The sequence below is a fragment of the Tyto alba genome, unplaced genomic scaffold (assembly GCF_018691265.1).
Source record: "Tyto alba isolate M040663 unplaced genomic scaffold, T.alba_DEE_v4.0 Super-Scaffold_48, whole genome shotgun sequence".
Lineage (NCBI taxonomy): Eukaryota > Metazoa > Chordata > Aves > Strigiformes > Tytonidae > Tyto > Tyto alba.
This window is the reverse complement of record NW_024881324.1, coordinates 12,012,671-12,040,414: the sequence shown is the minus strand read 5'-3', so window position 1 is coordinate 12,040,414 and position 27,744 is coordinate 12,012,671. Positions and strand designations below refer to the sequence as shown.

The 27,744-nt window shown below is 45.7% G+C and overlaps 1 protein-coding gene across 1 annotated transcript in view; it reads left to right on the top strand.

The window, feature by feature from the left end:
- BMP6 (bone morphogenetic protein 6) overlaps positions 1–27,198 on the top strand; it is a 93,484-nt gene extending 66,286 nt beyond the window's left edge. The window contains exons 2-7 of the mRNA XM_042806817.1: positions 734–926; positions 13,698–13,846; positions 15,075–15,272; positions 23,126–23,202; positions 25,529–25,639; positions 25,734–27,198. Coding sequence (XP_042662751.1) covers positions 734–926; positions 13,698–13,846; positions 15,075–15,272; positions 23,126–23,202; positions 25,529–25,639; positions 25,734–25,883 — 878 coding nt within the window. The 3' untranslated portion in view covers positions 25,884–27,198. The remainder of the gene's footprint in view (positions 1–733; positions 927–13,697; positions 13,847–15,074; positions 15,273–23,125; positions 23,203–25,528; positions 25,640–25,733) is intronic.
- Positions 27,199–27,744: the final 546 nt, after the last annotated feature.

Genomic DNA, 27,744 nt, shown 5'->3' with positions numbered 1-27,744 from the left:
GCCTGAAGAAGGAGGGGTTCTGGTTTGCGTCTGTCTTAAACCCCGTATCTGATAGCTTACCTGAGGAGGGCTAAGATCAGAAAGCAAAAGGGGTCACTCCTCAGCGCTCTCATTCTGAACTAAGCTTCTGCAAAAGGAAGGGGGAGCTCTGGTTAACTTTAACCCTTGAAATAAATGTCATGTTAATTTTACTCTGCTCACAAGGCAGCTGGATAGCTAACACACAAGCCTGGGAGCCAGAAAACAGGAGTTTTTAGTACAGTTATGGAATTGGTTGACCCGGTGCTAACACTTAGTTCTGCCTGTGCCTTTATGTGCTACAGCAAAATGGAACTAATTTTCTCCTCTGTTGGAAGAGGGGTGTGAGGCTTAAGGAAATGCTATAAAGAACATGGAGATCCACAAGTGGAAAATGCTGGAGACGGCCACAGCTTCAGGGTTTTACACAGGAGCAAAATGCATGGTCATATTTCACCTGTCAGAGCTGGCTTTCCTTTAAAAAATAGGAAATCTCAAGGACATTGGCTAGAGAAGAGGAACATTCATCTTTTCTTAGTATTGTATTTGAAAGTCTTTAGCTGCATAAGCTTTTCTGGAACTTGCCAAGGCTATCTTTGGAGAAAAAAATAGGATTCTTTTTTTTTTTTGAAGGAACAGGTGGTAGCATGTGGAAACCTTTTGTTGTCAAATTTTAGTCATGGTTCCTTTTTCTCTTTTCTTTTCCCATCTGCAGTTGAATATGACAAGGAGTTCACACCTCACCAGCGGCACCACAAGGAGTTCAAATTTAATTTGTCTCAGATTCCTGAGGGTGAGGCCGTCACAGCCGCTGAGTTTCGGATCTACAAGGATTGCGTTGTGGGGAGCTTTAAAAACCAAACCTTCCTTATCAGCATCTACCAAGTGCTGCAGGAACATCAGAACAGGTATGCAAGAGGGCGCTTGCTCTGTGCCACCAGATGCTGTTCTGGGGAAGGCTGAGCTTGTGCATTCATGTTGAGAGGACTGCTGAATAAATACTGGTTTTGTTCACATGAATGGGGTTATGTTACTGCATGGTCCTCTCCTTGTGGGAAATGGGCATGGTAGAGTGTAAAATGGACCTCAGCTGGAGAAGATCCACAGGATTGTAACCCAGGGTGTCACTTAGCTGCAACCTTTGTGTTGTCTTTAAATAGAGCAAGAGTCTAATGTAAGGCAGTAGATTTTTAAACCAGTTATTACGCTGGCATTTCTCTTGTGTACTGAAATACACATATCCCCTTTCAACTTAATAACTACCAGCATAAAAAGCATAGCCTATTTGAAAAATAGTGGTAATTAGTGCAGACTTGACCTGCTCTCAGCTGGACTTACGTTAAAGTAAATAAAGCAGAAGAAAATTCAACATGCTGACCACAGGTACAAAATCACTCCTGGGCTTTCAGCGGCAATGAGAGAGGCAAAAGAGAGAGAGAGACAGAAACTGTGACACAAAAATCCAAACAAGTGTAAACGGAGTGATTAATTTTAAAAGCGTAATGTTTCAGATGGGGGAATCACGTAAGGCTAAAAGATGGAAATACATGGTCAATTAAATGTCAGAGTAATGCTGTGGTACAAACGTGTTTCATTACTTCTGCTGAAACGTGTCAGGACTGTAACTGTTCCTCTGCTGCAGGGAGAAAAAAAAAATCGGAAACATCACTGTTTTAAACAAGCTCCATTTCTTTTCTCTGTGGAGGTTTGCTGGGTGTTTTGCTCTCCAGTCCTTCTTTCTCCAGCCTTTCCACTGGTACCATCTGGGGGCATCTGCCATTGATGATTTGCTGTTGTGAGGACATCATCAGATAGCTAGTGGTTGTTCTGCGGGGAAAGTGGCCTCTAGGGAAAGAGAGAGAAAAGCTTGGGTATATAGGCGATAGGGAAGAAGGCATTAGTTTTAGAAGATCAGTGTTCCCTACGTGCTTTGAGTTGTGGGTTGCTGGAGTGCCTCCTGGGGTAACGTGCTTGCTGGTTAGGATGTTACATTTATGACCACCCGAAGAGCTGATGGAAGTCCAGACGGTCATGCAGATCTCATAGATGTTAGCTGAATTGTTCATTTAGAGCCACACTGAATAAAAAAGTGGTGAGTGTTGGGCTGTTTCAGTTTTCGCAAATAGAGATCCCACCTGTGGGGCTGGAGGAAGACCTCTGCCAAATGTCTAGGGAAGTGATATGCCACAGCAGGGCACAGAGTAGGAGAACTGTCAGTTTTTATGTATATACAACATTTTTTGAGAGTAAACTGAGAAAGAAAGTAAAGCATTATGGGAAAGAGAATAAAGTACAGGATACGGCCCCTAACACACCTTGTTCCTAACAAATTTTGAAACTCTTTGTTCTGAAAGTGGCTGTGTGCAGCAGTGATGCTGGCACCTCCTATCTTTGTTTCAAATGCCATGCCAGGAACATGCCAAAATCTCATTGCGCCGTGAAGCTGCAACGCGTGCCCTTTGGCACTGGGCGTGCTGGCATCCGCACGCGCTGGGCATCACCGGGTCACCTCCCTGCGGACAGAGCCGGGGCAGCAGCTCAGGTGGGGACCACCAGGGTGGTCTCTCTCCAGAGCTGGCAAGGATTTCGGGTCTGTCGGTTCCCTTCCATCGCGTTCCTCCTGCGGCTGCTGGCGGCCATGCTGAGGGGATCCTGCTGTGGGGACTGGGAATCGTAAAGCGGCTTCCTCTAGGTCCAGACTGCCAGCAATTCGCCGTCCCTCCTGACACGGGCTAGGCGTGAACCGCTGACCCAGGGATGAGTGTCTGTAGTTCATTACTAACCTCTGACTCACCCAGTCCCTCAAAGCTCCCTTTTTGTTTCTTTTTCTGCTTTATTTATTTATTTTTGCTGGTGGGAAGGAGGGAGATGTTTGGCTAAAGAAACTTGCGCTTCAGATGAGTCTGCAGGACTCGTCACATCATCTGTGAAGAGGTGGGCAAAATGTGGCTCACAGAGTCTTGCAGCTGTAAAAATGACGTGTCCTCTTCCACCCTTTTTCCTGTCAGCTTAAAGGACTCTTTAATGTACATGTAAAATATAAAAGCACGTATGAAAACGTGTGCTTGTCGATAAATATGAGCATATGTATGTATTTTCTGTATCTGTATATAAAAGCGTATATATATTGTCATCCGTATTAATTGTCCTCTATATCCTAAAAATATGCAGAAGTTGAAAGAGTTAAAATAAGATATTAGAAGCTACTTACCGCTGTTTAGTGTTACCTTCGGTTGAGGTTCTGACTCCATAGGCTACTGATGCTACAGATTCAAATATGCAGCCACCTTGGTGACCTGGGTGGACTTTGGCCTCTAAACATGCTCAAAAACAAATACTAAAAGGTCGTATTTAGCTGTTCACTAATGTCTCTGCGTGGAGGGGGAAAAATGCCTCAGATTCTTCTGGTACACCTTAAGGAGTTGTATTCTTTGAGTGGCTTTGGTTTTTGATCATCAGTACACTTACTGGCTTTTACCAGGGCAGGTTGTGTGGTGGGTGGAAATCTAAAATGCCTTTTTTCCCCCCTTTTGTGTCAGTGGATTAATTTGGAATTTAATGTTTTCTTTCCCTGTTGAGAACACCAGAAGATTAAATTACAAGAAAAAAAGCACTATTTTTTGAAGGAACTTGCTAAATATTTGTAAGGCTTCTGTTGCATTTTAGCAGACATCTTATGAGCCAGAAAATAACAGCTGCCTTTGACTTAAAAAAAAAACAAACTAAAAAAAGTTGTGTCACACTTCCTTTGGACTAATGGTTTGAATAACAGCCTGATATTTCCTGACATTTTATGACATTTTATTGCATAAGGAAGAGTCTGTACAGATCTTGAAGTCTAGCTGGTGAACTAGCAGGTGAAACAGAAGGAGTTGATGTAGCACCTTTTTTCATCGTGTTCTGCTGACAAATATTCCTTCTGGTCAGGAAAATTAATCTCTGAAGGCCACAGAAGATGCTCCTGCAGTTAACGTTGTCAGTTTCCAGAGAAGATTCAGACACCATGTTAATCTTGGCTTTTATGACTTGTCTGAGGCAATTATTGGTAGCTAATAAAATACTTTGGGGCTCAAATAATTCTTAACAGGGCAGCTGGCATGTATGGATTGAAACCAGCAGTCCTCAAGAGAAAGGCAGCATGCACCTCTGACGGAAAAAATATAAAGAAAAAAACCTGCCTGCTCCTCTCAAATAAATGAGTTTGGGATGGCAGGAGATAAGAGAAAGCTTCAGTAAATGCAAATCTTCATCAAAGCTCAGAGCTTGGAAGTGTCCCTTGGCTCCAGTTAAGTGTAATGAAGTGGCTTAATTTGGTATTACTTGAGCAAAATAAAAAAAAGCGCATCTGGACAGTAACAGCGTGAACGTGTGACTCCAGCCCAGATGTGCGTGCTGCTGCACAGAATCGCAAGGCACTGCTGGCTGTTCCCTGATGGCTAAAAACAAAACCAAGCCCAAGGCTTAAATTTCTACCAGTTACTGAATTATCAAACTGATTTTTGCCACTCTAGACAAGGCTAAAAGCAAGGATTATATGGGCCCATTCAAGACTGTCGCCTAGATAGGGGTGTATGCGGAGAGAGTGTGAATGAGCATAGATCAATGCTGATTGAAATAGCCTAAAACCTTCAAGGAGAAATTTAACCCTTTCCTCATTTAAATCCATCAGAAATACAAAAATGACACTTGTGAAGTCTCCAGGCAGTGAAACGCGTGTTGAGGACAGTGTGGGCTAAGGACGTTCTCTCTTAAAAAAGCTCAAAGTGTTCTTAGTACTGACTCACTTGTGTCAGTAATATTTTAATCTCCCCATTCCTTCCACCCTTTTGTAAGGTGAAAAAATAAAGCCTAGAAGCTAGGCTTCTGTTTTCTAACCAAACCGCAGTTAATGGTCACATTTTGTCATAACACAAACTGCTGGAGTTTTCAGTGGGATGCTGCAAATTGATTAATGAAATCCTCAGGGTGGGTCAAGCTTGTGGCCAGCCACCAGCGGTATGCATTTCAGATTGTGTGGAGAGGAGGCTTCACCAAACAGGGCTGAGGTGACGTCTGGTTTACCCTGAGAGGGAAGACTGGGTTTTGAAACAGGCTGTGGGCTGTAGGGGCTGACGGTGGGAGGGGGAACGGGCGATCTGCTGGATGTTGCTGCCCTTCAGCTTCTGAGCCCCCAGAGTTTAAGAGAATGTGCTGTTCGAAGGCTAGGGTGGGATTTTTTTTTTTTTTTATTATTTTTTATTTATTTTTTGTAATATTTGGTATGTGCAGAAAGCAGGGAGATTTGCCAAAGCACCAGTTTAGGAGGACAAGTGGCATCAGCTTCTAGGTACTTGTCCCACCTTGTCCATATCTGAGGGCACGTTTAGTTTCAGCAGGCAGGAGCTGCGCAGCCTCGACTCTCCTCCCTTCAGTGGTGCTGATACACAGCCAAGCCCTGCACGTGGGCTTGTTTCTAAGGTGTAGCGCTGATTTTGTGGAAGGACCAGCAAAGCCTTCTGTGACTTCTGAAACGTCTTGGGAGTGGATTGCTGTGTAAGTGAGACCTTTGCAAGGGAAGAGAAGAAATGAGTGTCCCTGGAAACAGCTCATTAATTTCTTTTTCTTTCTCGAAACTTCCTTGCTGTCACCCAGAGAGGTGTCAGGTCAGGACTAGGAAAGGCAGTTTATGGTTGATCAAAGATGTTAGTCTGTGGTTTGGATCATCAGTATGTTTTCAAGTGTAAATATCCTGCTAATGCAGACCTCAAAACACTCCCACACTGTCCAAACAACTGATCTATGAAAAACACAGTGGCCTGTGTTAGTGATCAAAGGAAGATATGGTACCTTAATGGTCAAAGTTTATTAAACACTTTCATTTGCACCCAGAATGAAATATGAGGACTTGATGTGCAAAAAGATTCCTCCTGTATGATAAGACATGTGTGGACATAGGTGTGCCCTGCCGAGTGACCACTTGGGGAGTATGTTGTTCTTCTATGGAACACAATTCCTTAAGGGTTAAGGCACTTGTTGGTTTTTAGCTGCCAGTTACAGTGGTAATAAAGTCTTCCTCTTTGCAACAGGATATTTATACAAAAGCGATCCGAGCTTCTAATCTAAAGGGCAAATTGATTTGCTGGCAGTGTTTATAGCTTAGAAAATAAATAACTGTCCTCAACTGGGTTTTGGAATGGGTTGTGTAATACAAATGACAAAGCTAGCATCAATCTGTTTCAAGTTGGGGTCAGATTTGTATATAGTGTGCATATATTTGTATATGATAGAGCTGTTTCCATGATGCTACAGAGAGGCGTCTGTCCACATTTCGGTTCAACTCCCACTGTGGGCATGTGATTTGCTGTGGTTTAGGGTGGTTGGTTTTTAGTAGTTTAGAAGTCAAAGTTACTCTGGATGAAACTTATCAGTCCCATAACCAGCTGGCTTTTTCTACCAGAACTAAAGAATACCGTGTCTGTGCAAAGACAAATACTACCTCTCCCCCATCTTCATGCCTCAAACTACATTTAAACTCTGAGGTGTGTAGCCATCACTACAGCTAGAATACCCCTTAGTCTCATGAAATCATAGTCAAGGAAATGAGAAATACATCTCCTATCCCTCTGACTTGGGGCGATTTTTTTTATTTTTTCACTGTTCCTGTTGATAAAATGTTCATTCCTTAGAGCTGTGAAGCTCAAGATCTTGAGCTGGATGTGGGGGACACCTTTGCACTCAAATATTAGTGTTGGCTTTGCTGGGGTTTATCATGGACCTGTAAACTGATCTTCCTGCAGTCTTGGCATGGGGAGACCATGTCCTCTAGCTCTAGCATCTGATCTTCCACTCTTTGCCAGATGCAGCCTTGAAACCAGTGTTTCACCCTGCTGCTCTTCCAGTGAGTTTACAAGACATAACCTCCTGCCCTTGCAGACCTTACAGCCAGGGGTGATGCCCTCAATGATACAGGACAGCCTTTTTAGCACATGGGAGCTCTTATCAGACAGAGCAGTGGTGGTGTGAGGCTGAGCTTACCTGTCCCTTCTGATTTGTCCCCATCCCTGAATGCATCCAGGGTGGCCCTCCTCTCCCTCTCCCTGTGCTGAATTGCAGAACTTCTCCATCATGTCTCAGCATCTCTGTTCTGTGCTTTTTACTCCACTGGCTGTCAATCCCTGTGAATTAGTGCCAAGTTGCTGGTCCTCCATTTCATATTGGAAGTAACTTAATTGGTATGTTGACAGATCTTGGTATTTCCTTCCTCATTTCTAAGGAGCTCTTATAGGATGTGTATGTCTCTCCTGGTCCTCTGGCCCACAGATGGCTTCTTCAAGACAGTTAAACTGAGCCTTACTTCTTCTCATAAAATGATAGAGATTGGCTTTGCTTTCCATGGCAGCTCATTCCAGGTGCTGGCATTCCCTTCCCTGAGGCTCACTGTACGAGTGAGCGCTGATTGATTAAATTTTGTACAGTGCTTTTAAATCTCTGGAGTAATGGTCATTCTGACATACTAAGTTATTAGGGTTTTGTACTGCATATGTTGGCAGTACCTCATGCTATGTGACCTCTGCATAGCCTGTTCTATAAGTAACAAACACTTTTAAATTCAAAATAGCGCTTACACCTCCTGCAAGATGGTGGATCTACAGGTTTGAAAAGGCTGATTTCAGTTTTATCTATGTTGAGCTCTGTTCAACTCTATAAGACTGAGTCAGTTGTTATTAGTCCGTCATTAGTGGATAAGAGCAAATAATCCTGCTATATGCAGGATAAATTTTACAGAAGATTGATGTCAGTGCGAACTACAGACTCAGATTCTGAGGTACACAGCAGAGAAGAGTATTTAGAAAGTGTGATAATTAAAATGTAAATCCCACACATTTCTGTGCAAAATTCCCTTTTGAGAAACTGCTGCTAGGCAGTCTAGACTATTATGTCAACTTGTCTTTGAAGAAAAGTAAATAAAAAGGTTCAACTAAGGAAAGTTTTAGAGACTTATAGTAATTAATGCTTTGGTAAATGGCTGTTGATGCGTAACAATCCTTTAAACACCTGGGTAATTGTGAGCTTTGAAGCTGGGCCAAAAATGTTGTTCTGAGATCTGTAATTAAAATAAGAGACCTTTAACTTGGTCATTTTGAAGGTGAGATTTCTGTTTCTTCTCACTGTCTCCCTGGTAAAACTTCTGCCTAGTCGGGGAAAGAGGGCCAGGGAGGGTGGGAAAGTAAAAAACCTAGTTCAACAGATGCTTCTTTAAATTTAGCTTTTTATAGCTTTGGTGTTTTTCCTGTAGCAAAGTTCCATGTTGTAATGTGTACCCAGAACAGAGAAATTACTTTAATGTGAACATTTCACTAAGTATAGTAACTAAGATTAACCACTTGACCTGGTTACTAATTTGACTAAATTCTAATCTAATTAGTGTTCAATTAAAGAGAATTAACACCCAGGGACATTTCGTTGAAAGGTTTACACAGAGGTTTCAGCTAACAAAATATTTATCTTGCAGAGGGAAAAGCACTGAAGTTAAATGCAAGCTGTTTCTCCTACAAATGCCCTGAGTACATGGTTGGGATGCCGACATTAAGAATAGAAGCTGTATTTGATATTTATATCTGACAAATCCGCTCCCTCTCTGAGGACACTGAGCTAAATCCTGCCTTCCGAATTACACAGGCCATATTTCTCTGGTAAATTGTATACTTTTTTTCTGTTTATTACAGCCACTTGTGATTGCTCTGTTGACCTTTGCTTCTCCATCCTCCTTCAGAGTCTTCTGAAGGCCGTGGAAACACTCCCATTTATTTCTTGGGACTTGAGACCGTACTTTAGGGCCTTGATCCAGAACAAAGAGCTCCTGATTTGAGTCTCTAACTTGCATCTTCCCAGTTAATGTCCTCTCTTGTCTCAGGAAAGTTGTTTCAGCTCACTGCGTCAGTTCCTCCCATTCACTTGCTTCCCTTTAATAGTCTAAGATTAATGCATATTATGCCTGCAGCACCCTTATCATCTGAACTCATCCAGATGGTTAAGCACACTGAAAATAAAGATGAGACTGTCGGGCACCGTAGTGACAATGAGATGACAGTAACTATATAAAAACCCAGAGGCAGGTTTAGGCACAGGGGATGTTAAGAAGCTGCCTGTTTTGGTGATGAAATTTATCTTCTGTACACTGAATTTGAAAGTCCTGCTGTGCAGGGGCCAGAGGTCCTGTGATGTCCTTGACATGCAGGGTTGCTTGGGCATGAAACCTCTGGACTGACTCTGCTTTCTTCAGCTTGCAATGAGAGCAGATATTCCTTCCTCTCTGCTCAATGATGCTGGCTCATGCATTTCTTCCAGCTTTTTTTTTCCTAGTTTTGCCTGTTCTTCATGCTTCCTTCCCATTTCCCTCAGGTCCCGTCTTGCCTTTGTTATACTCAAATGTTGAAAAGTTTGGATATTCTTCCATTAATGTGACTGCATACACGGTTGTGTGCTTTCTCTTGGAAGGCCGCTGCCTGCTTCTGTGCACAGGATCAGCATTACCACTTAGTGACTAGAAATTCAATACTTGTTTCACACAACTTGCTCAGTATATGATCTGTTTCTCACCTTCTTGTCCACTCTTCTGGTTTTGCTTTGACTATGGGCTTTCATCTACTTGTGTGTAGCACTGTTCAGCATGGTATCTGACTGCTTCCTGGACTATTTTTTTTTTTTTTTTTGACATGGCTATAAGGTAAAGCTAGTGGCATGTTGTCTTGATGCAGATGAGAAGCTGATGCATGTACCAGTGAGGGTTAACTGTCTCCGCTAGGTATAGTTGCCACTTTCAGGTGGTTTTTGCCTTTCTCCAGCACTGGCCTTTGGCTTGCAGGAAGCTCCTGCTCATCAGCTGTGTGCTCTCTGATTTTTGTGACAGGTAGGGCTACAGAGTGTGGATCTACTAAGCAAACACCAACGGCAAAAATGGTCCCTGCCAAAATCAGCCGACAGTCCAGCATCCGGAGTGGTACTAAGGCTATGCAGCAGCTTTAGCTCTCATGCTTCCCATCTTTCTTTTGCAACCCTAGTGGGAGAAGAATGGAATAAATGTGTTTTCCATGGCCTTCAGAAAGCAGAATGGGGAAAAAAAAAATCCAGTTCTGTGGCTGCATGTCCCTGTGAACTTTGGGACAAGACTGGAAGTGTGAGATAGACATCACTGACGTCCGTCCCTGTGTGTGTTGGCAGCTGTGTCGCTGCAAATGGCAGTAGTAGCAGGTTGTAGCCTTCTGTGAGCCATCAGTGCAGGGAGATGCCAGTAGTTTCCCAGCTACTTCAGAAGCAGAGGGATGCTGAGTCGGGAATCATGGACCTGATTCACAGAGGTGTGGTGGCCACGGGTACTTTCTACTCCCTTTTCTCTGCAGACTTTTTCCTTTTATCTAGGGTCTCTCAATCTAGTCCTTGCATGTCCATGTGTCCCCCATGACTGCAGCAACTCCTTCACCCTTCCCCATCAAATTAGATATTCTTTTCCTTCCACCTTGGGCCAGCCTGGGACATCTCCCAGTCTCTGTTCCAAGATCAGACATCATATTGCTTTTTTGCAGGAGTAGCAAGGATGTTTCTTCCTGGCCATGTAGAGAAGAGCAGATTGCCCTCAGGTGATACACGGTGTTTGGTTTAGCAAGGGGGAAAGGAGAGGAAAGCATGTTCCCTGCATACAGAACATCCACAGGATTTTGATGCTAAGCTCTGAATCTCTGTTGAGCCTGTGTGAGCAGCAATTTTCAGGTACTTACTGCTTGGCCAAATTTGAGGTGATTTTCTTACAGGATGAAGGACATGCAACATTTCTGTTCTGAAAAAATAAAGGAGTGGTTAATGACCTTCAGTTAAATAGTTGGGATTCTTTTTTATGTGAGTAAATTTTCTTTTTATTTTCCCCTAATTTTGTCTTTGGAAATAGGTGACAGGATATTGTTTTAAAACATTCAGGCCAAAACCAGTAAGAAATTATATGCAAAATTGTGCAGCCTGGTGAGGTTTGGGTGACAAACATTAAGCAAAAAGTATTAGGAAGTGTTACCTGCTGGCATTACTACTATGACCTACAATACCTGTGGGGTGAACCTTCAGTATTGGCTTCATCTGGTCAAACAATGAAAAAGTCAGTTGACTAGCAGAGCTGATTTAAAACCAATCCTGTATGAAACTTTTTGCAAAGAGTTAACTGGGTTGCAAAGCCCAGTTGTCCATTTTTCTGTGTTTTACAAAGGAATTGAAATCCTTCTCAAATGATTGTGACGTACTGGGATGCAGTGGAGCATTCTCATTTGGTAGAATTGTACCTTGGTCAGGCAGTTTTCTTATTCCATTTGTGGAGGACATGAAGATGGGGGAGACCCACTGGAAAGCAAGTCTGTATTTTAAGTAATGTAATAATGATGGAGGTTTGATCTGAGGGAAAAAAGTGTGATTTGGTAGAAGAAGAATTGCATTTGAACATGAAAAATCAGTGATGTAAATACACCCTAGGACGTGACTAGGTCCTTTGCAGTTCAGCGGCACGAATCTAAGGATTATAGTGGATCACAAGGTGAATATGAATTAACAGTGAGTTTTGTGAAGAAGCCAAAATCATATTCTGAGATGTATAAGTAGAGGCACAGTCTATGAGATGCATCAAAATTATCCTTCCACTGTACTCGGCGTCAGTGAGATCTTGATCTGAGTTAGGTCTATGAAGATCTATGAGAACAGTCAAAGTCTATTAAACATGGCTTGCAAGGAAAGACTGAAGATGATGTTTTAATGAGAAGGAGAGATTGTTGTGACATTTAAGTTAGATATTATGGGGAAAGGCAAAGGAAAAAAAAAAAAAAAAGGTACTTCAAGTGAAACCCATTCAATTTCCTAGAAAGATGTTGAAGTTCCTGAAACTGAAAATCTGTGAGATCAGGTCAGGCAAACATCTCTCAGGAGTGATGTGGATGTAGCTGATCCCGCCCAGAGTTCAGGGGAATGGGCTAGATGATGTTGTGTGGTCCTTTCAGGCTTTACAGCTCTCTGATGTCCAAGTGTCTTCCCAGAGTATAGGGCAATGGCAATATAGGCTCTGAGCCTCCTCTTCATGCTTTTGTAGACCTGACTAATCCCATGTGGTTGAGTGTTCTTGAGGGTTTGCTCTTACAGTGTTCCCAGCAGCTCTGCATCCAGACATGTTTGGCTTGTGGGGTTGTAACACCGAAGTTACTCTAGTGTGGAGGCTCCAGTGGGACATTGTCCGGAGCAGGCGAGTGCCGGGGAGAGTATGACACTTAGAGGAGGGGAAGTGAGACCAGAGATCAACAAGCAGTTGGTGTGAGGGGGAAGGTCAGAACAGGTGCCAGGATAACGCTTTTTCACATATAGTCCATTTCAAGCATTGGAGACGACCAATATGACCAAGTCATATTGGTGGGAATGATCTATCAGTGGGGAAGAGTGGTCTCAGCTGCAGCTGCTGTTTGTGGTCTCCTTTAAGCAACAGTTCAGTTTATGTACCCTGCCTGGGAAAGCCCAAATCTTTCAACCCTAAGGTTTCCAAAACATGTAGCAGCTGGCCAGCCCCAGCCACTCACTGCTGTTGGAGGTAAAGGTCAGAGTTGTTCCTGAACCCTTTTCCCGTTGGAGGAGCGGTGGCAAAGACTCCTGTGGGAAAGGCTGCTGAGTCAACCACAGAGCATGTGGCTACCAGCGAGGTGGAGGAAAGCCTACACGCTGTAAAAATAGCTGCACTAGGAGCCCTAATATACTTAAGTGCTTATTTTTCCATGTGTGATCTCATGCAAACTGAGCTGCTGGGCAGTATGACGTAGCAGTTGGCCAAAAATAAAATGTAACTCAATCAAAATGTTGTTTTGTTTTGTTTTGTTTTGTTTTTTTCTGAAGTTAACCTTTGATGGGTGGAAGGGACAGGTACCCTGTTTTCTCATTTCCATTGAATTTTTGTTAAAAAAATCCAGGGTGGAAAGACAGATGAAGATGGGATTGACACCTGGTATCCATTTGGTGACAATGGCCACAGGTTAAGGATAGGAATTGTAGCTCTCTTACACAGGAAAGTTATGCCTATAAAACAGTGAGAAAACATACATGGAATTTCTCTGGGTGCTTCTGCAGTGGATTTCATTGAACTGAGTTTTGATAGGCATTTGACGCTGCAATAAAGGTATAGACTTGCTAGCATTTGAAGCTGAATCCCATGAAGGAGACCCAGTACCAACAGCATTGGAACAAGGTACTCTAATCTCTGTTGATAAGCCCCAGAAAAATCTCTTCAGAGGTTAATTTTCCTTCACTGTTTGATACTCTACCTGTTAGTTCATTTTTATTTTTATTTTGGTCAACTGCGGTGGGTCTGTGTTGTGGAAGGTGGGCTGAAACCATGAAACCCCTTCAACAAAAGCCCTTGCCGGTGGAGAAATGGACAGACCTGAGGAGCAGGATTGCTTTCCTCCTACTTAGAAAAGAGTGAAAAAATTTTGTAATCCTGAATTTCACATGCGGAAGCATGTGCATCTCATGGCAGAACTCTAGATACAAACAGGCAGATTTTAGACATTGTTTTTTTTCTAGCTGTTAACATAATTTTTAACAATTTCAGCATTTGTTTCTGTAACAGCAAAAGCCAGGGGAGAAAATCCCAGATGTCACAATCTTGTAATTATGCTTCTCCTCTGCAGGGCCTCTGACCTGTTCCTGCTGGACACGCGGGCGGTGTGGGCCTCGGAGGAGGGTTGGCTGGAGTTTGATGTCACTGCCACCAGTAACATGTGGGTGATGAACCCTCAGCACAACATGGGACTGCAGCTGAGCGTGGTGACCCGGGATGGTAGGTTGCGGGCCAGGTAACGCAAGTCACCTCGCGAGTCTCTTGGATGCTGCCTAGGAGTGGTGCCAAGAGTCCAGTTGCGTTGGCGGGTTGAGCACCCTGCTTTTGTAGGCAGTGGTAGCCAACACCGTGAGCAAGGCGCCTGAGGGTACAGATTGAGGGCTGTCAGTTCTTGGCTGTCCCGTGATGGACGTGTCTTTCCCCACGAATGAGGTCAAGTCTCTCTTGAACAGTACCAAGGTGAGCTGGTGGAGGCAGGCTGGGGGAGGTCCCCAGTTCCTGGGTTGGAGATGGAGGAGGGTGTGGAGGTGGGGTGAGGTTTAGGAGTGCGAGGAAGAGAAGAGGGCAGGTGTATGGGTATGTAGGCTTACGGCAGCCCTCCTGGCTGGTGCAGCTGCTGTCACTGCTCAGATCTCATCGAGCCTGAGGTGGGAGCCCTGCACTGGAGAAGTGATGCAGTTAATGTGTGGGGCTGGTCCCTCTGAGGGCAGCTGTGGTGGTAGCCTTTCACAGCCCGTAGAAACTTCGAAAGGTGGAAAAGGAGAGAAGGGACTGCAAAAGAGCATGAAATTGCGTGTTGGAATATAAGCAGTAGGGAAGGAGAGGATCTAGATGAGCAGAAAGTGTCCGAAAAGATGACAGTGACATCTTCCCTCCATAGGAGCCAGCCTCCAACCTTATGTTTTCTTCCCCTTGCTTCATGCTGGGGTTTGGTACACCGGTGGGGCCAAGTGAGACCAGAGGGGCTCTCCACTGTTCTCCCTGAGGAAATGCTAGTGCCAGCCTCCAGCTCCCGGAATGGGCTGAGAGCCTGTCCCTGTGCTCCTGACAAAAGCACCTCATCTCTTTGGCCTCTGCTTTTCCTACAGGTCTCCTAATCCCATCTCTGCTGCTTGTGTTTCACAGGCAGCAGAACTAATTTCATGACACATCTGGGCTTTGTGTGTTTTATATATCTACCTCTATACCTCTTCAATGCCTAACTGGAGTAGAGATGCCATAGAGGTACTGAAAAGCTAGGTGCTGCAGTGGAGCCTCTTGTCCAGGATGGATGGGGTGCTGTTGTAGAAATGTCCATAAGTAATGGTGGCAGGAGGGGAATGTTTAGTGATTAAAAAGAAGAGAGTGAGCAAGAAAGGAAACACTGCTTATGGAGATGTTGCGATGCTGGAAGGAGCAATCCAACTGCACCATTTCTCTAACGCTCACTTTTCTATTTGGTTTGAAGGTTTCAGTGTAAATCCTAGAGAAGCAGGACTTATAGGCCGAGATGGCCCTTATGACAAACAGCCTTTCATGGTGGCCTTCTTCAAAGTGAGCGAAGTTCACGTACGGACCACTAGGTCAGCAACGAGCAGGCGCCGGCAACAGAGTCGAAACCGTTCCACCCAGGCTCAGGATGTTTCCAGGGTATCTAGTGTCACAGGTAATCGCACGACACGAGCTGGGATGACTTCTTGTAATGTTGCTATTTGCTTTGGCAAAAGCAAGAAGGGGGTTGTGAGTTGGGATGCTCTTCCTAGGGGGAACAGTCTACATCTGCATGGAAGAGGGGGTCTCACATAATGAGACTTACAGGAGTCCTCTTGAATCCAGCATGGAGTCCAGACCCCTGTGAGAAGTCGCAGCCACTGAATTCGGGGTGGAGGGGGGATGAGGTGTTTTAACCCTGACTCTTGTGCTTGTAGGTTGCTTGCTACACAGTATTCGCCTAGAATTATGCCATGTGAAGTGCAATATTTAAAAGATTCCATCTCCGTGTACACTGAGATTTATGATATTGCACATACTCATTTCCAGCAAAGTCCTCTCTTGGTGATCTTTGGAAAAACCCTGGTAGAACAGCACAAAATGTTGTTTGGTTTTTTTTTTAACTTACGAGAACAGCAGCGTATACATGGTGAAGTGCATCTCCAGGCAGGCAGATAGGCATGCCTGTTTGCTGTGGAAAAGTTGCATGTTGCAGCTGTTGTACAGCAGCCTTGTGAATGCTGTTGTGGGCTGGTGGGACAATAGGATAACTCTGAAATTTTGACAAAAAATGAGTGTTCTAAGTCTTGTCTGTTTTCCAGCCACTTTGCCCTGCATCACAGTGCTACAAGTCCTTTGTTCATTGAGTACCTTCTTTCCTCTCAAACATTTCAGCCAGTTCCAAGTTACTTGATTAATTTGCTTATGCTGCCCCCTTCATTTCCAATAAGATCCCTGCTTTTCCCATGTCTAGAAATGACTATACCCCAAGGAAGAGAGGCAGCTGTGTTTTTCAGTCTGTGTCCAGACACAGCATGGGAAGATGAGCCAGCATTGCTGAAACTTAGCTGGTGTGAATCTGTAGGCTGTCCCCTGCTCTTGCGTGCTCGGGTGGCGGGTGAGCCATGCAGCCCCCGAGGTGGCTCCGTGCTGGCCATGGCGCTGGGAGCCAGAGCCAGGTTGGGAGCCCCTCCAGGGCTGGCGGCCAGGCTTTGGGCATAGCCATGTGGTGATGCAGCCCTGTTGCTTCAGCCCAGCGTGGTGATGGGCTTGCCCTTTGGGCTAGTGCGTGCCAGCAGCAGTCGGCCACTAGCAGCTCTTGAGTGTCCCCGTGGTGCACACCGCAGCGTGGCCGCGGGTTCCCATGCCACGCTGCGCAAGTGCCGGACTTGGTTCGGTGTGAAATGTCTCTTCACGGATCTTAAGGGCAGGAGGAGTGACTCAGTCCTGCAGCCGGACCTCCCCGAGGGGGGCTGGCCAGCGCCAGCGTGGCATTGCTGGAGGAGTTACCGTCTAATCTGGCGCGAGAGCCCTCTGCCAGCCCCGCAAGTGGAGCTGCCCGTTGGTCTTAATTGCTGGGACCTGCTTCAGTCCTGCTTCTCCTTGGGGGGGGCCTCCAAGCGGCAGTTTTAAAGGCAGGCATCACAGCTGCTCCCTGGGTTACCTTCCCATGTGATGGGCTTGCCAAGGGCATAGGTAGATTATTCATCTGAGCACTATAAGCAATAAGGCCAGCTTTTACGCAGGCAGCATACAGTTCTCCCACTCAGGTGGGCTTAGTTGCCATGCTCCCCTCATCACGAGAGCCAATTTTTTAATTCATTCACAGTGCTTTGGGAATGTTACTCACTGCGTTGCTCTTTTGTTGTGCTGGTAGTGGAGCCAGGATAGGCTCCAACTTTCTTTCCCCAGCTCCACAAGCTCTGCAGTGCTAAACCCAATTTTTTACTGTTATTAAATCAGGCAATGTGACTCAAAGCTCCGGAGGGAGCAGATATATTGGGCAAAAAGGGCCATTTTTGCATCACTGCTTTCTTGACTACACCACACATCAGGCCATAAAATTATAAAATGACAAAAAGGGAGAAAATAGCTGGTCGTTCTGTGGTCTCAAGGGCTTTTTTGAGCTCTTCTAGCTCAAAGCCAGCTTTAATTTAAAACCTGGAATTTGGCAGTTCAGTAGTCAACAAGGTATAGTTGAGCCTCTGTGGATTTAAGGCAGGGTAAAGGAGCAGAATTTAAAGTTAAGATGTGTGTTTGGTTGGTTTCTGTGTTTAGAAAAGACAGACTACATCAGCTTATTTTCCTTTCAAAGTGTGACACTCTTAGACTCTGTTCTTCTTAACCACTGAAGAAGTGGTTGATTTAATAGCCCAAGAGACACCAATGACCGATATGCGCTTTTAGCGTTAAAGAGATCACAGGGGTTTTTTCTTTTTAGTTTTCTTTTTTGTGTGGATTCCTACATCCATGATACATGGCAGGGCTGGGGAAGTGTTTGCCCCAGGATCAAACAGGAGGTGAGCCTGGGGGATACCCTGAAGGCTGCCTTGCTCTTCTGAGGGTGCCCTGATGCATCTGGACCCAAAGTGGGTGCAGAACTGGGATGCTGCGGTCCCCTCCTGTGCATCTCCCTGCCTGTGCGTCTCCCTCTCTCACTGTATCTTCTCTCTTGTCAGATTTTTGGTCTGTTCTCTTCCCTGACTCAGGACTGCCGCTGCCTATCAGGGCTTGAGGGCAGTTTCTCTCTTGCAGAGCAAGACAGCTGGCTGGTGTTGATATTTTTTTTGTAGATTGAACCTTCCTTCCTCTATGTCAGTGAATATGCAGGGGTTTCTTTCTTCAGTCCAAAAATGTACCCCTTTCCCAGAAGATACTGTGAGTTGTGTTGGGGCGGTATGTTTTAAAAAGCCCCATTTACTCTCTAAATATGGAAAGCATTTCAAGTCCAGCAGTTCCGAGCACGTGAAGTGTGCTGCTGGGCTGGTATTGGATCTGGTGAGCCGGGGGGTTGCGTGAAGGCATGCTGTTATGTGCGGGATTGGGACCCCGCTGTGCTCCTTTGATGTGCAGTTGTTGTCCTGCAGTCAGTACCAAGTGCTCAGATGCGAAGGTTATGGCTACGGCATAAGAATCTCAGTGTTCTGTATTTTTTTGCCAAGAATGCTTATTTCCCTGTATTATAAACGCGTAATTATGACTGGCTTGTATAAAGCAGAACTGAGTAACCCCCATGGTTATAAACTGCTTTGACATAGAGTCCTGTGTCAATGCATTCCTGGAGCCAAGCTCAGTTCTTCTGCAGGAGGGGGATGAGCAGGAAGAAAAGGAAGTATTTTTGTCTGTTGAGGCAGAATATCATACACCAGCTCTGGCCCAGGGCATGGAGGCACGAGGTGGGTGGGAGGAGCGTGCAGGTGTTTCTCTGCTGTTGTCTGCAAGATCTGGAGGCCCGTGCTGAGCCATGTCTTGTGGTGGGTTTAGCTCGTGCTCTCAGACTCCAAGCTGACCCTCTAGTTAACCTGAAGAGATGGGGACTCTCTCTATCGTAACAGACGGTGACGCTCAAGCCTAAGGAATTTGCTGCCATGCAGGCAGCTCCTCTTTGAGTTATAGTTTCTGTACGTGGCGATAACCCTCCTCTTCTGCAAGTCAGCCTTCAGGCACGTCCCTTCCCATCAGGAGAGAATTGCATTTAAATGTCTGACTTCAGGCTGCGCTTGCTGCTCTGAGTAAAACCTCATGCAACACCCCTTTTCGGGTCCTTCTCTTTAGCCACACTGGGGCCTCTGGGACTGGCGTGAGGTGCTGCTCCATGAGAAATGGAGGGGCCTTCCAAGTGGCCTTTCCTTCCGGCAGACATGCGCGGCACCAGGCAGATTTCCCCACATGTATGGGAACAAAATACTGCGAAGAGCAGCGTGCTTAAACACTGAAGGCAAATAAGACCAAATGCTTTCAGGCTGGTAAGGGTGTTGTTAATAAACATCGCTATCTCACAGCCAGTCTTTGCCTTAGTACAGGGCTCGGATGCAGAGCGGGGTGGCATGGCTGGCATTTCTGTATGTTCCTTCACATGCAGGTCCACAACAGCCCCCGACATCCTCCCTTCTTCCCACACAAGCAGATCGCTTTCATGTGAAGTGGGCTGTTATTAACTGTGTGATCAGTTTACACCAGCTTTATCCGGACAAATCACCAAAGTCAAACACCAAGAAGAAGGGGCTGGCCTTGGAGACCTCTGTCAAAGCTATTTTGAATCACAGAAGCAATTAATTACCGTGTGGAATTTGGTAAGCTGGCACCTTGGGAGCAGCAAGGGTGTTCTCAGACAGATCAACCTCAGTAAATATTTATATATTCTTTGCCAGCACTTAATGTGGGAGAGGTTGTAGGAAATCTAAGGTGGGTGCGTAAGTATCTGTAGGAGGAAGACCGTTAGGGTCAGGCTCTTCTCTCTCCCCTTTCAGCAACACGAATGCCAGTGTCCAGCTTTAAGAGAAACATCTGTGCTCACAGAAAGTCAGACGTGGGTTCTGGTGAAGGCAGACAACATTCAGTGCAAACAAGCCACAGAGACAAGCCGTGTTAACTGTGCTGCTTTAACTGCGCTGCCCTGGAAGTTATTTTTACGTGCAGAACTAGGGGTTTGGGGTTTTCTAAAATCTCTGTTTTAGACAAAATAGTTTTCAGTGTGATTAAATGCAGTGCCTTGTAAATGCCAAGCTAGTGTTTCTGAATTGGTACATTCAGGGGAAAAAAAGACGATTTTGCTAAACCCACAGTGAGGCTAGAGGAGCTCCTGAACAGCTCCCTAAACTCGCAGAGATTTTGGAGGTCTCTGGCAAACCAGCCTTGCAAGTTGTGTTGTGGCAGTGTAAGCCGGCCCCGCGGCGGTGGTTTGCAGCGTCCCCCCGGTGCAGGCTGCCTCTCGGCCCTCCTGGCTCCCCGCTGCAGGGCTGGCAGGGAGGGACACGCACCCCCTTGCCTTCTGGCGGTTGGATCTTGCACCGCGAGCAACCTCAGATGGCAATTTGGGCTGAAACAGCTGAGCATGCTGGACTGGGGTAGCCGATACTGCTTTCCAGGCTTTGGAGAAAATGCGCTGCGGAGGCCAACTTCAGTGGCTCAGTGAGCTTTAGCTCACCACCAAAAAACCTTTACTGTGCGGATTTCTCTTTTTTCAGGCCCATAATTGGATGTATGTCAAACATACATGGCTCTAGGGCATATGCCGAATCCCAAACCGCAGGGAATGGATCATTATTATGTACTGCTGCATTTTTTTCCCCAGTTCACAAAGCCACTGCTAAAGGTTCATTAAAAGTTTGTAACATCCCCAAAGTCGGGCTAAAGTAGATTCCATGAAGTACACGTGGTAGGCAAACATGTAACAAGAATAAAGGGCTGGGGAGCTTGGCATGCGGGTTAAATGGAGGAAATGCAAATGCTGGGAGCGGGGATGTTTAATACGTTGACATTTAAGAAAGCAAAGGCTGCGTTCGGGGAAGTGAGGAGGTAGAGCGGTCTGCATCTACCTTGGATGGAGAGTAGCCAGTGCTTGATGCAGAGCGAGAATCGGGTGACCAGCCAGTGAGCCAAGGCACATTTTTAAGGGACAGTTTCAGGCAGTGTGAGAGAGGGACACGTTCATAACATGTTCTGCTTCATGTAGCTTGTTAAGCAGCTCTTTTTTTTTTTTTTTTTCTCCTGTGTTTTTTTAAACTTGTGATTGATCGCAGCCTTCCTTCCCACTCCTGTTTTCTCTGCCTCCCTTGCCTTCTCCCCTTTCCTGTAGCTGATTTGGGTAAGTTGTAGCTGGATTTGGAACATATCATTCTGCCCACTCAGTTGTGAATAGATCAACTCCACTGTAACTCCCTATCAAATACAGATGGTTTTCCCCTAAGCAAACAACATATTTCCCATTGAAGAACAATGAAGTTGTGTTTTCAAGTACTTAAATGAAAGCCTTTGACTACTAAAAGTATCTTCTGCTCATTTTTTTCCCTTGTTATGACCAGATCATTTAGAAACATCTCATGCTAGAAATTTGCTCCTGGGCTGAGCCAGGGACTGAAAAGCTTCATCTGAAAAAACCCACCACACCCTGGTTTCTACTGGGTATGTCTGGTTTGAAAATGGAAAGCTTGAATAGAGACTCGCCTCCCTCCTTGCTACTGAGTGCTCCTGAAAAAGTGAATGTTTATGCTGCAGCAGGCTGTTAACCAGCTCTGCTCACCTGATTAAATCCGTGATTGAAGTGAAGCTATTGAAAGTCTGAAATGCAATCCTTAAAAGTTTAAAACCCAAACTGCTTCTAAAAACAACCCTCTAATCTTTGGTGGTTTGGAGGCTAGGTTTGAGGTGTAGGGTTTTTTTCAGACCTTAGTGTTAACTGTACCCAGCTGTAATGCTGTGCTGCCCTTAATGTCAGTTGGATGTGCTTTTAGTATTATAGTTTTTCTTTTGAATAAATATTTGCATTTGTAGTTCCCAAACTTGGGGGGGGGGAGGGGGGGGGGGGCAGTGGAGGGAAGAAAAAGAAAGGCCTATTCAGAGCCAAGGAAAAAGTCACTAAAAATATTTTTCTATCCCAGCTGCCGCGTTTAGGGAAAGCGACGCTGGGGGGGTGCCCTTTCAAGCCGCGTTAGGGGCGCCGGGGGGGGGGGGGGTGCTGTTTAGCCAAAAGGCCCAGGGCAGCGGGGGGCAGGCGCATCAGCGTGTGGCATCTGCCTGCTGACGGAATCGCCTTTACTCGCAACTGAGGCGTGGGAGAGGAGAGGAGGCCCCTGGGGTACGGCACCGGAGGAACGCGCGGCCCGTCTGGGTCCAGCTCTGGGACCAAGGCGCACACGTGTCCCTGCACGGGCCGGGACCCGGGGCTCCCGCGCTGCTCGGCCCGATTTGCCCCCCAGTCTCTTCCTGTCGTGCTTCTCGCCCCGCTGCCAGGGGGGTTCTGTGGCTGCTGGGCTGAGGGCCGGCAGCCGCCCCAGGCGTGACCGAACCAGCCGCTGCCCGTCGAGGCTGGATTTGTGCGGCCACCCCGGGGGTGAGAGGCCCCTCTGTCACCGCTCGGCTCCTCCGCTTGCCTCCGTCCCAGGCGTTCGCGTGCCGAGCCGCCTCTCCTTCCAAATATAAATGGGAAATGCCACTCGCTATCAAACGCTGTATTCTGTACGGCCGTCGGAATCGGCTCCTGCATGGTCGAAACGTCCTCGTACAGTGGCAAGGGGAAAGGTCTCTGGTCAGGGCTTTGTGCCCTGCGTCCCAACTCTTCCGTGCAGTATTAGCACTAAGGAGCAAGTTAACGTTGAGAGCGTGTCAAACCCTGTGTCATCCGCAGATAAGCGGGTTATAGGAAGGAGAAGCTTGTTTTTCAGAGCATGGCTTGTAAAGCTCCAAGACCGGAGGTGGTGCACGGAGCCATGTGTGGTGTCTGGGGCAGGCTGGGGATAAGGCACAGAGAACGACAGGGACATGGCTTCACTGCCTTTGGGACATCTTAGCTGTTTAAGGCCTTCTGCTAACCGGTACAGGGGCACAAAGAGATGAGTAACCTTCCTGAGGTTGTAATTCTCTTGGTAAGTGTGTGTGTTTTGAGCTTACCACCTAGGGCGGCACGTGTCAGAAACCGCAACCGAGGAAGTGGCATGAGTTTGAGCACCCAGCAGGGATGTAGCCTGTGCTGGGCTGAAGGAGTAGATTTTTTTTTTTTTTTTTTTTTTTTTAAGAAGTCATTTTACCAGAGGTGTTTTACAAGCACTGCTTGTCAAGTTATTAAAGGCAGCTGAAGGAATTATAACCAGGTCACTGTTACTTGGGTGCCTCCATTCCCATAGGCATCTTAAAAGCTTCAGCCCTGCTTTGGATGTCCCTCAACACCCTTACCCTTTTGGCTGCTGAGGGAGCTCGCCGTTTCTCACTGCTGAGCCTGCAGTGCGCACACATCTGGCCGGCTGTGCCCTCCAGGGATGCTCTGCCTGTTTTGCTTTCTAAATTCCTGGTTTGTTCTTTTTCTTTTAACAGATTACAACAGCAGTGACTTAAAAACAGCGTGCAGAAAGCATGAGCTTTACGTTAGCTTCCAAGACTTGGGATGGCAGGTGTGTGGTGTTTCTCGCTGGGTAAACTAGACATTTTGTTATGAAATGTTATCTAAACAGTGTCACGGTAATTCCACTCGAGGCTGCCATTATGCTTTAAAATGTCCCTTGTGCCTCCTCACTAAAACCAGTCATGGGGAAGGGCAAATAAATATTGATAGTTGTGACATTTGAGAAGATCCAGAGGAACCTTGATACTTTATGAGATTCGAGTATATAGTCATCTCTGTCACTCATGGGAGTCACGGTACGGGCAAGGGCTCATATCTGTGTACCTCTAACGAGAAGGAAAAAATCCGTTGTTAAGCAGTGATTTTAACCAAATCAAGTTTTTTCTAGTGATCAGCCTAATTTTAACCTTGGCCATTGTGTTGTAAAACTCCACCCCTGCCCCACAATTGGCACTGGCTGCTGTAGGTGGACGGAAGACAGGGTTTAGTTGCAACACTGTAAGGCCAGAGAGTTGTTTAGAGTGAGTTATTTAGGACCAGGCCATAGTGTCATCAAACACTGCCTTTCAAAGAATGCCCTCATCTTCTCTTTTTTAAAGTTATTTTTTTCATTATTCTTTCATTCAGCACTTTTGTGAGGGAGGTCCCATTTCTATCAGCTACTGTTTTCACCAGAGTATAATTCAGGATGCCAGGGTTGCCCTGACTGCTTCTGTAATACCCTACACATGAAAGTCCTCTCCCAACTAATGGGACAGCAGCATTTTTTTGTAGCTTATACCAACTTCAGCCCTGAAGTTGACTAGTGGCTAGTCCACCGCTGTAGCTGCATGCTGACTCCGTTCCCCATTACTTGTTAGTGGCTTCTATTTGAACTTGTGCACAGTCTTGCCACCTCCTCCTTAGCTCGCTTGCTCCACTTCCAGGTAGGAAGCATGTTTCAGTTGTGAAGTTCACGGTCTCGAAGGCACTGCCTTCACCTTTCTAGCTGCAGGCTTGAGCAGAAAGGTAAGGTGCTGCCAAAGGAAGTCCACAAACCAGCAGGGCTCTTTGCAGGAGTTGGAATCCAGATCCCACTTGTCATAGGGAGATGATGGAGGCAGGGCAGCAGCCCCCCTGCAGTTTTTGGGGAGTGCTAGCTCCTTCAGAACACCCCATCAAATTTTTTTAGCATCCATTTTTTTAGCAGAGTGCTTCCCTTGTTCTTTTGCTGAATTAAACCACAACTTTACACACTCTGTACTGGCTTCTGTAGCAGGAGAGTGACTGACTTATCAAAAGCAGCTCGTTTTACCAGGAGCAAATTATGGGTGAAGCTAGTGTGGTAAAATGAAGGGCTGGTTTTGCTATGCCCAGGCATCCTGTTAGCAGTTAAACTGCAGACTTGGCTAGCAAAGCTGCAACAACAGTCTCTGGCTGCTCAGGCCTGCTGTACCAAAATTCACGCTAAGCCAGGTAACAGTTATCAGGTAAAGGGGAAATTGTCGAAGAACTACATGCACGTGAAGCGTACCAGGATGGCGACCTGCAGAGCCTGACACCAAGGGAGGCGAAATGTCTCCTGCTAATGGGTGATGCTTTTAATTCACCTTCGCCTCTTTCGTGTCAGCAGCAGAGAGGCTGTCATCTTTTTATCAGCCCTTTGGTGAAGAATCACCTTCTGCCACAGCAAGGCGCTCGGATTGCCACGGGGGCCGGCGGGTGGCACACGCAGCTCGGGCTGGCTGCCCTGCCCCTCCTGCCGAGGAGGCTGGCGGAGGTGGAGAGGCTGTTCCACAGCTAAAACTTCCCACGGTGGCCTTAGCAGCCTCGTGCCCCTGTGGGAGTGTAGAAGGTAGAGTGCCTGTGAGGCACTGCACCAGCGTTTTACGTTCCTGCTCTGGAACTCCCTGGTTGAGTTGTGCGTGTGTGCACGCACACGCATGCACGTACATGATTTTTCTCCAGGAGGGAACACCAGCTGAGGCTGTGACTCAGCCTAGGAAAGGTAGTTCAGCCAGAGGGCCTAACCTGCAGGAAACGTTGGAACATAAAGGCATCCAAACCACAATCTGCACAGGGCAACCCACCAAGAGTTTTAGCAATAATACTCCTTTAGTTCGTGGCAGTTAAGCTGTGCATAGACATGCACCATTCTTCGGACATTTAAATTGGTGTGTCCATGGAAGAGTCATGGCTCACAAAAAAAAAAAAAAAAAAAAAAAAACAAACCAAACAAAAAAACCCCCAAACCCTAACAGTTTCAGTGAAAACACATTTTCACCCTCAAGAAAAAAGTTAGTGGAAAATTTTCAGCTGCTCTTAATTGCATGCAGTTGTCTGTACAACTTGGCAACTTTTTCATTTGAATCACGTTCTGTTTGTTTCCTAAAAAGGACTGGATCATCGCTCCAAAGGGCTACGCAGCCAACTACTGTGATGGGGAGTGCTCATTCCCACTCAACGCCCATATGAACGCAACCAACCATGCCATTGTACAAACTCTGGTAAGTCTCCAGGAAGCTCGATGCCAGAGCAATAGGTGAATTTGTAAACGAGTTAGTTACCATTGTCTCAGCTGTGTTTTCTTTTTGGCAATAGGTTCATCTTATGAATCCTGATTACGTTCCCAAACCATGCTGTGCACCTACCAAACTAAATGCCATATCCGTTCTTTATTTTGATGATAATTCTAATGTAATCTTGAAGAAATACAGGAATATGGTAGTAAGAGCTTGTGGATGTCACTGACAAACAGTCTTCATGCGGACTCTGTGATTCTACCATGAACTTCCATACTACCTTCCGTGCTTTCATGAACTACCTGACCTTGGAGAAGACAAATAATTGATGGACCACCTTTCAGAACACCATGTACGTGCCTTGTGGGAGGAAGGGGTGTGGGGCCCACACGCTGGGGCAGGAGCAAACCGCTGGACTGGCGCAGAGCCTGAGCCTACGCCGCGGTGCCCGCTCAGCCCTGCAGAGCCGCGGCGTGCAAAGCAGCACCGTGCCCACACGTGCTTCATTGGGCTGGGACAGTCTCACACAGCAGCTTGGCCTTAGCAGTTGCTTGGATGTGTGCTGCAGTTTTACTGGAAGGGCACCCAACACCCAAAACAAGTGAGTTGTTTTTTGGGGAGGGGGGGAAGATGAGGGGAGAGGCAGGGAAGCAAGAGTGAAGAAAGTGGTGTTAGTACTTCAGACATAGAGCATACATCTTGTACAAGATAAAAAATTCCTAAGGTTAGGAAATTGCCTTTTGTCTAGAAGGACCAGTTACTACACCTAGACTGTCGTTTCCTCCTGAAATCTGTCATGACAGTAAGCATCTTAAATTGTGCCAAAGCAAATGTTTCCGTTCTGTTATGCTCCAAGCACAGTTTAAGTCTGATCCTGCAATCGTAAGATGGCTTGGCTGCACCCTGTGTTAGGAAGACTGGTGTGAACTCAGACCCTGGCTGGTCTTTCCAGTTCACTATTTGACTGAACGATACAACTTTATACACTTGTGCAACTTCCTTCCACTCCCCATGTGGAGCTGCCTCATCCACTACTGCTTGCCCAAGGAAGGAAGTTGGGACAGTCCTACAGCTGCAGTTCAGCCGTGAAAGTTTAGGGGCTGTTCAGTCTCTAGCAGGACAATTTATTTACAGGAAGACAGAATGTCAACAACGTATGCAAGTCTTTGGACAACCTTTCCCCTTCAACTCACGCAACTAGCAAACTGGTATAAAGGATACATTCACAGTGTAGCCACGCTTTGTCTAGCAGAAACTAATAGCAAATTTTTTGGATCGATATTAAACTTGTATTAAATGCACTTACCTCTAATTCTTGCATTTAAAAAAGCTTCTTGTAAATACAAGCTATAATTTATTGCACTTGTCACTGTATATTCATTGTGCTGTACCATTTATAGAAAGACTGCTTTTTAAAAAAGTTTTTATTTAGAAAAATCTCAGTGTAAACAATTGTACCACTTGATTTTATACAAGAAACTCATGAGATTGTGCTTCACTAGAAAGTTGTTAAAAACATGATAATAAAGGCTTCCTTTAAGGCAGAAGTATATACATTGATCTAATACAACTGCCAGTACAACACTTAGCTTTCACTGTGGCTTTTTCACCCTTACACATTTTTAGATTGAACAGAATCAAAAGTTCTGGACAGACAGTGAAGTGAAGTACCAGGAGAAAAATCACTGATTTAAAAGTTCATTTCTGTTTTGTCTTTTTTTGTTTGTTTTTGCTTTTGTTTTATTTTTTTTTTTTTTAAACCTACTCCATATGATGGACAAAAATCGGCATCTTGACAGATTAGTCAAATTAGCCTGTAGCCATCTTCAGTCCATGAGCTTCTGTGCACACGAGGTGGCAGGATTCGGCCCTTGGTTTGCTGTTGTCTTTGTATCGTGACAGTCTCTGCAGTGTAAATTCTTTGGCTTTCAATTCTATCTAACATGGAACATCTTGCACACCAAAGAATAGATCCATATTATAATCCAAGGCACCACAGAGTGCATGGTCCTAGCATGCAAACTTAGCAATGCTTACAGCTTGAATGAAGGTTAAGGCTGAAGAAGAGTGGAGAACTATTTTACCCTACT